Source organism: Lacerta agilis, chromosome 14, assembly GCF_009819535.1.
Source record: "Lacerta agilis isolate rLacAgi1 chromosome 14, rLacAgi1.pri, whole genome shotgun sequence".
NCBI lineage: Eukaryota > Metazoa > Chordata > Lepidosauria > Squamata > Lacertidae > Lacerta > Lacerta agilis.
In genome coordinates, this window is record NC_046325.1 from 14,896,255 (window position 1) to 14,907,201 (window position 10,947).

Below are 10,947 nucleotides of genomic sequence, written 5' to 3' on the forward strand. Positions count from 1 at the left end.
TGCAGTTCTTGCGAATTCAACTCAGGTATTCAGGCAGAGATATTGGATTTGCATCTATTCAATACCATCAGTTTCTCTGTATTTTATGCCACCTTCAGTATCTTAGCTCATGATGGGTTTTTGCAAACTACAGGCCTCAGTTTTATCACAAATGTAGTTAATTGTCCTCAAATTCTTATATACCTCATCACTCTGTATTCAGCAATGTTGCCTTTATTTCCTTTCCTTTTTTTTGCAATGGTCCAGAATTATTGGGGGCAGGGGGTTACAGTTTATCCCTGTCCTTTAGTAAGCTGCTCATTTTACCTCCCTTTCTCCCAAAATTAGATGTTACTTAATTTGCAAACTCCTGTACCCATATATGGGTATCCCTCCCAACAACCTCTGCCATCAAATATATCGCTCCCACAAACCTCTTCAGCAAGGCAAAAGCAGCAACAACAACAACCCTGCCCCCTTGCATCACAGACTGTGGGAGGGAGGGGGGGAGAGAGAGAGAGAATATCAAAGTGGGTGGGTGAAAGTTCCTGAAATGAATGGATGTGGGGGCCAAGAGGAGTTATGCACTAGTGGTGGTGGGGGTGTTGGATGGAGAGACATTCGAATAGGGTGGGGTGGCTGTTGTTGGGGAACAGCAGAAAGGAGGGGAATCTCTCTTCTTTGGCTGTTTCAACTTAATCTTCACAATGGTTGCTATGGGAGTTGCAGTGGGAGAGCGGTTGCTAAGGGAGGCACTGTGGTTGCCAGGCAGTTGCTAAGATAGGTACCAGAGACTGGTAGGGAAGTTGCTAAGGGCAATACCAGGGATGACGGATGTGCAGTTTCAGGGCTTGGTTGCAATATGAGAGGGGGCTGGACAGCAGGAAATAAGCCAAGGGTCTTATTCTGCTAGTTTTCAAGCTGTGTTCTGGATCACCCTTGGGTTTCTCAATGAGAAAAGCAGCCATGACACACAAGCTTATTTGAAAAACATGTTGTCCCTTGCACCTGCCCTATGCAACCCAAAGGGAGTGATGATGGGTGAGTCCTAGGCTTCTGGAACGAACCCGAAGCATGCATAACCAAACTGAACACATATTCTTCGTCTTTATCTCCATCTTTCTTGTCTTGCGCCCTGCCCCCTGCCCTGGTTGTCAATTTTTAGACTGTAAGCTTTGCAGGGCAGGGACCAGCAGCGTTCCTGTAGTTTGTAAGAGTGCCATGCATATTTATAGTGCTAATAGATCATAAATATTAATATTACAGTGGTACCTTGGGTTACATACGCTTTAGGTTACAAACTCCGCTAACCCAGAAATAACGCTTCAGGTTAAGAACTTTGCTTCAGGATAAGAACAGAAATTGTGCTCTGGCGGCGCAGCGGCAGCGGGAGGTCCCATTAGCTAAAGTGGTGCTTCAGGTTAAGAACAGTTTCAGGTTAAGAACGGACCTCCAGAACGAATTAAGTTCTTAACCTGAGGTACCACTGTATAGGGCAAGCTGCCTATTCATCATGTGGAGCAGTTCTGAGGACCAAGAAGCAGTGGCAGAGGAAGCCTCCATGCCACCCGGGGGGGCGGGGTGGAGGCACCCCCCTGGGGGCGGGGCGTTGCGCCGTCGCGACGCATGTGTCGTAACGTCGTGACGCATGTCAGGGTGGGCTGTGCATGTGCGGAAATGCCACAGGTGTGCAGCCCACCCGGCCCAGCGCTGCTGCGACCAGGCGACCCGCCGAGTGGGTGGTGGGACGTGGGGCTGCCCCGTCCAGGGTGGCCCCACGCCCCGCCACCCACTTGGCGGGTCGCCCGGTCGCTGCAGGAGCAGTGGTGCCAACTCGGATGCACTGCACATGCCCGGAATTTCTGGGCATGTGCAGTGCATCCAGCCCGGCGCTGCTGCTCCTACGGCGACCGGGTGGGCAGCAGCTTGTGGGCTGCCCCTTCCGTGCTGCTTTACAGATGAGGCAGCCCCACAAGCCGCCACTCGCTTGGCAGTTCGCTCATTTGCCGTGGGAGCAGCAGGGGCGGGGTGCCAGGCGGCGGAGAGTGGTGGGAGGGGCCGGGGAGTGTCACCCTCCCTCCCCTGCGCCCTACGCCCCTCCCTTGCTACGCCACTGCCAAGAAGTGAGTGTGCATCCTAAACACATACCCCCACACACTCCCCCCAGTCCTTTGCTATCTACGAGAGTTCCTTTGCAAACAAATGTTGAGCATAGAAAAATGCTTTATATCAGAACAATTTGCCCATCTAGTGCAGTATTGCTTACTCTGACTGGCAACAGTTTTACAGAGTCTCAGGCAGAGGGCCTTCTCATCATCTCCTACTGAATATATTGCCACCCAGAGACCCCTTAGGTGGAAAGATGGGGTCTAAATAAAATAAAAGGTAAAATGGTAGATATCCCCTGGATGGTTAAGTCCAGCCAAAGGCGACTGTGGGGTGTGGCATTCATCTCGCTTCAGGTCAACGGAGCCGGCGTTTGTCCACAGACAGCTTTCTGGGTCATGTGGTCAGCATGACTAAACTAAACTGCTTCTGGAGCAACGGGACACTGTGACAGAAACCAGAGCGCATGGAAACGCCTTTTACCTTCCTGCTGCAGTGGTACCTATTTATCTATGTGCACTAGCATGCTTTCGAAGGTGGGCAGGAGTTGGGACAGAGCAACAGGAGCCCACTCCATTGCGGGGATTCGAACCGCTGACCTTCCGATTGGCAAGACGAAGAAGCTCAGTGGTTTAGATCACAGCACCACCCGTGTCCCAGTTTTACCTTAACCTTAAATAAAATAATAAAATGAAGAAAGAAATATTTTAAATGATTTCTAGATGGGTGGTGAGTATGAACTGGAACAAGACTGAGAAACCTCAGGCCTGGGAGCTGAATACAGCCTTCTAGGGCTCTCTGTTTGACTCTGAGTATTCTCCATGGGGCACATACTTTCCCCAGCCATGCACCCTTTCGGCAGGCTACGTTCGTTACTGCCTTTGCTTTGCACCCTTGCAGAGTGGCTTTGCCTAACTGGAATGGGTCCTTGAACTGTGATAATGCCTCTTACTTTGTTGGATTGAGGATAGAAAGGAGTGGACATGTGTAGAAGCTAGGCTACTGTACAGAGATGAATTTCACATATATTGGTCTTTCCACTTTTGTCTCTGGCCCCGCCCACCACTGCCATGTGGCCCCCAGAAGGGAATGTGGCCCTTGAGCTGAAAATGGATTCCCAACGCTGAGTTAAGGTGTTTTGTTTTTGTTTTGTTTTTTTGCTAAAGTTTTGTATGTGTGTTGGGTGTGTGTGTGTCACTGAGTGTAGCCTGTAAAAAGATGCTTCCTGGCAGATACCACTGGGCACTCCAAAAGAGAGGCAAAACATATTTGTGGGGTTTCTCACAGGACTGTGTTGCCCTGCCACTAGGCAGAATTAGGTCTCCACCCCAGGCAGCTGATTTTGGGTGCTCTGAGAAGACACAAATTGTAATTTGCTAATTATTACGGCATTTTTTTATTCCCAGGGAGAGGGTGTTTGTGGAATCTTATTGAGTTACAAAATAACCTCGTCAGCCTTGGGCGTTATGTACATTGGTATGTGTGTTTCCACTTCTTGTTTCACCTCAAGGAACTGAACAACCCCAGAAGCATAATCAACCACCAACTCTGAACTGCCCACCACTCTAAAAATCTCCAGTAGCAGGCGACATAAGAAGTTCTGCCTCAGGCCCTGGAGAGCTGCTGCCCACCAGAGGAGACAATACTTAAGCAGTTTTTTTTGTCAGGCTCTGGTCCATGAAGTTTCCTTGGGGGTTGGTTGCCGTGGGAACGGCTGAGGAAGTAGCTGCCAGCAAGGGGCTAAATATGGCAGTTGCTGGTGGAGCAGATTATCCCTGGAGAGCATAGAAATGCAGAGATGACCAGGAGGGTCATCTAGCCAAACTCCCTGCAATGCAGGAATCTTTAGCCGAATGTGGGGCTCGAACCCATGACCCTGGGATTAAGAGTCTCATGCTCTACTGGACTGATGGAGCAGGGAAAGGGAACAACTTTCTGACCCTCCAGATGGGGTTGGTCTCCCAACTTCCATCCTGTGGATGGTGAGCGGTCATGGGTGATGGGTGTAGAAGCCAACTGCTGGGGCCAAGGTCCCAAGTTCGGCCCCCTCAATAAAATATTTGAGGGTGTCAGCCCCCACCCCCCAAGTTAATGGGCATTGCCATTAAATTTGTCGTGTGTGTGTGTGTGTGTGTGTGTGTGCTGTGTCTTATGATTGATTATGCCTTCCCCCCCCCCCCGCGCCTCCAGTATCTTATTCAAGTTGCCAGTATTTATTCAATATTTTATTCAAGCTGGCACCCCTGATGATGGGTGTTGGGACCCCCGACAACACCACAGGCCCTCCACCTCTGCTGCAGAGGAGTCTTGGCATGGTTCATGGATGATGGGGTGAGGAAGGAAATGCTGGCGTAACCAATGGAGAGCCGGGAAGGTCAAGGTGAATGCTAGGGAGGAGCAGTTGCTAGGCGCGAGGTTGCTAGGCCCGTTGCTAGGGAAGGAGGTTGCTACCGGCACCGGGGCAGGGATGATCTCCGTGGGCGAGCCCATGCTGCAGCGGGGGGGGGGTGTTGATGAGCTCGGCCCCAGAACAGTGACGCTGCCCCCCCCTTTTACTGCAAACCTGTGCCTGGCTGGGTCGCCTTCTGCAGTGCACGTGTGGACCCCGTGGGACTCAGGGAGGGACCCTCGCTCCTTTCCCCATGTGCTGTAATGCACTCACTCCCGAGAGTGGGGCGGGCGGTGGGGGGGGGCGGCTGTTGATACAGGGCCCCGTTGCCCATTGCCGAGATAGATGCATCAGCCCGGGGGTGGAGTGGGGGGGGGACGCGCGTCTCTTTACGCAGCGATGCCTGGCCTGGTGCTGATACGAGGAAGGAGACAGACGTCAAAGGGAGGGAGGCATCCCGGGCCGGGCGGAAGGGTGTGCTCGGCGGGTGCGCGGGGAAAGGGAAGGGGGGCACCCTAATCTTTTCCCGGATGTCTCCTGCAGCCTACGTGCACGGGGAGGAATTAGGAAAACAGCAATAGAGGAGGCTGCACATGGAACCGGGCTGAGGCGGAGGGGAGATCAGAGGAGGGATCGCAAAGTGACTGGGGAAGCTGAAAGAGCAGGCAGCAATATCAGAGGACTGGAGGGACTGCAAGCCGTCAGGTAGAGATGAGGAGGGGGGTGAGAGAGGGATGGAGGGGATGAAAGGCGGGGAGGCAGGAAGAAGAAGAATATTTGGGGGGGGGGAGGCTCAAGTAGGGAGGAGCGATTAAGGGGGGAGTTGAGGATGAGGAGGGGGTAAATACATGGGTGGAGATAGATGCCCAGAAATATTGTGGGTGGGCTGCGAAGAGCAAATGTGGAGAGATTTACTGGCCCAGAATACAGCAAAACAGAGCCAAGACCTTAATGGGTGGGGTGGCGGGAGGAGGAAATGAGGAATGTAGCAGTGTGGAAATGACTGAGTCAATGGGGCTTGAAGCCAGCCACCCTCAGAAAACAAAGCAAAGCGGCAGGGGAATGTCTAGGTCCGTGTAGCAGCGGCTGAGCAAAATACTGAATGAGGTGCACCTGGTTAAGAGCAAGGGGTTAAAAGGGCACCCGACCAATAGGGCAGGGGTCAGATGTTGAAGAATGGGAAGGCTGCAAGGAGCTGCCTGTGCTCATAGGGTGCTCTAAGCCCACCTGAAGATGCCCTCTATCATGGCCGACTGGGGTCTGCACGGCCTTCTCTCGCCACTCCTCCCTGACACTTCGTCTTGGCGCCCTCGGCCAGAGCCCACCATAGCCGTGCTGGGCTCCCTGGCATTGCTGTTTGTTTGGTACTGCTACCGTGTGGGGAGCGGGCAAACGGCCCCTGCCTCTCACCAGCAGGGCATGCCCACGGAGGAGCGATGCCCTCGCCGTGCCCTCGGGAGCGATGCTGCCAACCAGCGCCTGTATCGCAGCCTGCGAGACTACGCCAAGCGCTACTCATGGTCAGGCATGAACCGGCTGCACAAAGGCATCCGAGACCAGGCCCATTACCAGCTGGGCGAGCGCCTGGCGATCCAGAAACCCAGCGCCTTCTACCTCCCGGACTTGCCTTCTGCCCCCTACTTCCCCCGTGAGTCCCAGCGCCACGATGTGGAGATCCTCGAACTCAGCTTCCCGGCCATCTTGCGAGAGTTCGAGGGCATCGCATGGGACTTTGCGCCTGGAGCGCCAACCCCTCGGGGGTGGACGGCCAACGCCAACCCTGGCTGCCATAGCTATTACCTCTACCGGCAAGGGGAGTGCGTGGCACAGAACTGTCGCAGCTGCCCGTGGACATACCGGGCACTCAGTGCGCTGCGCACCTTCATCAATGCCAACCGCTTTGGAAACGCTTGCTTCAGCGTCTTGCAGCCTGGAACTGTGCTGCCCGGGACCTACGGGCCAACCAACACCCGGGTGCGATGCCATTTAGGTGAGCAAATGCTGGAAGAACAGCAAGGCAGGCAAGATATGGGGGCTTCAGTGTGTGGGGAAGCTTGCAAGGTCAGCGTCTTCCGCCATGCATGCGTTGTCCACTTCCTGGAAATTCTTGAGTCCCTAAACAGGAGGCAGAAGACTTCCGTTGTTTATAAGCATCAGAAATAAGCACCCCTTAGGGGTCATTTTTAGGGCTGCAATATATAGTTGAGTAATCAGTCAGCTTAATATTCAATTGACTGAAAAGGTGCCCTAGATCAATCGGCCAACTAGAAAATCTGTTAAATTGTTTGGAATAATGCAATGACTTTCCAAAAAAAAAAAACATGCAGGTGGAAAGTGGCATCATAGAAGAGGCATTTCTTCCTGTGCGTGGGAATGCTTCTTCTAGTAAGATTTTGGCTCTGCCTTGAGGCACCTCTAGAAATCAAAAGAATGCTTTCTTTCTCTTTAGAGCTGTTGTTTTTATATGTTGAAATGTATGGTTTATGCATCAATTAATCAGCTAAAGCTCATACAGTTAATTAACAATATTTCTTTAAACAGAGCAACAGCCCTAATCATTTTATGGCAAAGGAATCTCATAAGACCTTTTTAGAGGCTAGCAGTTAAGAGTTGGCCTTCAGTCTGGGAAACTTTGGTGGCTTTGGACGAGTCACTGGCAGCTTCCTCACTTTAATTTCCTCATATGAAAACAGAAATAATCATCTATCTTGCAGGGTAGTTGTTAGGTTCAATCATTAACCATTGTAAAGCATGTAGTTGTAGTAGTAGTAGTAGATTAGTTGGATATATGGAAGTGGAATAACAGTAGACCTGAAGTTGCCTTCAGCAAGAAAATGTAATGGTATCACACAGCTGTTCAGACCTTGAGTGTCTTTTATTTATTTATTTATTTATTTTTAAAAAGCAAGTTTCTAGCTCTCAGGTATATTTGAAAATATGCAATATTCTCAAAGAGCTCTAGTATGCATAAGGCAAATTTTTATGCCCTGCATTGCCCCAGGCTCGCTCCTTCCTTCCTTCCATCCATCCATCCATAACGTTTTATTGGGTTTTACAAGCAAGGCTCATAGGAATAATGATTGAGACAAATAAATAGACCAAGTCCTGTTCCACCCTTTCTGATCTCCGGTAACGGCCTGGTTTGCCTGTCATAGTAAGCCTACGTGTGGCACAAACATGTTGGCTTCCTAATACGTCACAGAAGAAACAGGAACTTGCACCTGCTGTGCTCTTCCCTGAACTATTTTGGGTCAGACCAGACATGAGCTCAGCCAAGGATCATACTTCAGGTCTCTTCTCTTTAACCACTACCTCTAACCGTGGGGCCTACCTTGGCTACAAATCGTGGTTAAAGGTGAGACACCCTGACCATGGATGTCAGCTTACTTGCCATGAAAAAGCCTGTGGGGGACAGGGAGCAAAATGGCTGCCATTTCCTCCTCCTCCTCTGTTTGCCCTAAGCTATGGTTTGGCCTCCTGTGACGTGTGAATGCAGCCTATGCGTCCCTCCTCCCCAGAAACCTTCTGTTACGCCTCACCCACATATTTCCGTCTTGCTCTGTTATTTGCAAGCAAAATCAGGCAGACAACGCCCCCAATTCCCCACGAAGACTCAGATAAAGACTGTCAAAAAAAAAATTATATAAGTGCTTTGCTTTTTGTGCCCATCCTCTCTTTCTTTCTCTCTCACCCACCCACCCACCATGAAGTCTTTTTCTAGAAGGAGCTCTGCATACAAGCATCTTATCCACACCTTTCAGGATTGGGATGGGGCGAGAGAGAAGCAGCATTTCCTCCTGGGAAGGAAGGAAGCAGCGAAGTGGGCCTGCAAAGGCAACAGCAGGGCCTGCTTCGGATAAGGGTGTCGCCCCCTTCCCAACCCAAAGAAAGCCAGTATCCAGCAACTGCCCTGTTGGAAGGAACATCTGGTGGTTGCTTTTGGTCTTTTTAAACGTATCTTAAATTTTATTCAGTGCTTTGAGATGCTAGTCGAAAAGTGAGCTCTAAATCTGCTGAATAAATACACAAACTTAGGAAGCTCCCTTGTTACAGCAGCCACTTCTTTCTTCCATTTCTAGGGCTGAAGGTACCTCCTGGCTGTGAGTTGGTGGTGGGGGGTGAGCCTCAGTGCTGGTCCGAAGGATACTGCCTCCTAGTAGACGACTCCTTCCTGCATACCACGGCTCACAATGGTAAGAGAATGGACAGTGGGCTTTACAGGCTAAGACTACACATCTGATGCCCTCAAGATGTTTTGAACTACAGCACCATCCAGCATGGCCAATAATCAGGGATGCTGGGAGTTGTAGTCCAAAGTATATGGAGGAACTCTGGCCTAGGGCATTAAACTAAGTTTGCTCCCCCCCCCTTTTTAAAGAAATCATAGCAGGGGTTGGGCCTAGGGAAATTATACACTCAGCCTCAGTTTCCCAGTCTGTGAAATGGGAAGGGAAACATGTCACTGCAGATTTGGCAATCCGTTTGTCAGGGGGTGGCCTGCCTTACTGCCTGCTGTGCTCACCCATATGACTTCTCTTCAAGAGATATAACCTCTTTAAAAATAGTAGGGAGCTGACATAATGCCATCCTGCTTGAAACATTGATGGCTGATCACCTATGGGTAGATCTTTACTCACCATGGGCAACCAACGGTGTGTGAATTTATGCAGCTGAGCTGCCTCGACAGGATTTTGTGACGCCCTCACAAGATTTAAGGATCTTTCATAATTTGAGGGTTGCAATCTAAAAGATAACTCTAACCATATTTGTTGCAGGTTCTCCCACTGATGGCCCACGGGTGATATTTATTGTTGATCTCTGGCATCCCAATGTGGCAGGACCTGAGCGACAGGCGTTAGACTATATCTTTGCCCCTGGTCGGTAGGTTGCCTGCTCAGGATCAGGCATTGTAGCCAAGGGGGCGAGGAGAAACCCCATAATGCCACCAATAGTGTTTGCTGCTCTTCACAATCATCAAAGCCTCCCACAATATTGCCTTGGAATGGAAACTCTTTATTTTACCATTGTGCAGACTGAATTGGGGGTTGATGCCTCTACCCACTTCCAACTTTGGAGTTCTGCATCTGATCTAAAACCTACGCAGGGATGTATCACAGATGGGGCGGGGGGGGGGGCTCCTTTTCTCTCTCTCTCACTGTGATGCTGTGACCTAAAACATTTGTTCTATAGACCTTTGTGACATGGTGTACATTGGTTCCTCTTCTTGCCATTCTGTTGGTGGTAGACGCTGATCTGGACGGGTCCTTGTGGCCTGTTCTCATCTCCTGTGAGTCTGGGGTTATTCAAGTGCAAGTGCTGCTGTCTAAAGTCCAGGACCAGAAGGCCTCTAAGTTCTACTGAAGTTCAACAATCCTGATTTTAGTAGCATGGACTTCTCCAGTTTTTTGGGGGGAAATGGGTGGGGTGGGGAAGAGAAGCAAGCCAAGGTGAGCACTATTTCCACCTGTCTGTGATCATTTGTTAACTCCCACCCTGCATCTGTTACCGCGACGTTTGTGTGGCAGGATTTAATCCGAAAAAGCCTTGCTAATTAACCTGCACCCCAATAAAATAATTAGAACCCTCTGCCTCTTGTCTCAATTTTTCTCTACTGTGGGGGGAAAAATCAGAATCCATTTTACTAGTGGCTCAATGTGAGTTTTATATGCCTTTGTCCATGGAGTTTTCTTGGCAGGGATACTGGAGTGGCTTGCCAGTTCCTTCTTCAGGTGGATCACGTTTAGTCAAAACTCTCCACTATGGCCCATCCATCTTGGGTGGCCCTGCATGGCATAGCTCATAGCTTCTCTGAGTTATTCAAGCCCCTTCGCCACGACAAGGCAGTGATCCATGGAGTCACGAAGAGTCGGACACGACTAAACGACTAAACAACAACAATGTGAGTTGTGAGGCGTGGCAGAGCCACAGGCCATGAAGGAAGCAAACCGTGGCCTGAAGTATTGCTGTCACCCCGACAATGCCTCAGACCGAGACGTCACTGCTCAGAAACTTTGACAAAATCCAGTCTGGGAAAAGTCTACTAATTGGATCAAGGACGTCAATAGCCTGAGGGAGCAATATGTCACTGCAGATCTGCATGCGAGTTATTAAAATAATGGGTATGACTGTATGCATGGGAGGGGCGGGGAGAGAATTATTGGCGCAGGCCTCCACCATGACCAGAATACTGACACACAAAAGAAGACAAGTCCTTCTGCCTGCCTTTTACATCCATATGTTTTGCCTGCATCCCTATCTTGCCGGCTGTGACTTGGAATCAGCCTTGACAGCTTATAACCCATCTACCCGGTTTCTGTGGCTGTAACCCAAAACACACTTGAAGGCTGCAAAATCCTAACTGTATCTACTCAAAAGTAAGTCCCTTTGAACTCCATGGGGCTTGCTCCCACGTAAGTGGGGTTAGGAATGCAGCCTTTACCCAGCTGAGGGTAGGACTCGAACCAATGGCTTCA

General features: G+C 50.4%; 1 protein-coding gene across 1 annotated transcript; it reads left to right on the forward strand.

Moving 5' to 3' along the window:
* Nucleotides 1–5,290: 5,290 nt before the first annotated feature.
* Nucleotides 5,291–9,513, forward strand: ASPHD1 (aspartate beta-hydroxylase domain containing 1). The gene is made up of 3 exons (XM_033170585.1): nucleotides 5,291–6,464; nucleotides 8,554–8,667; nucleotides 9,250–9,513. The coding sequence occupies exons 1-3, from the start codon at nucleotides 5,708–5,710 to the stop codon at nucleotides 9,357–9,359; spliced, it is 981 nt and encodes a 326-aa protein (XP_033026476.1). The 5' UTR covers nucleotides 5,291–5,707; the 3' UTR covers nucleotides 9,360–9,513.
* The last annotated feature ends 1,434 nt before the right edge of the window (nucleotides 9,514–10,947 follow it).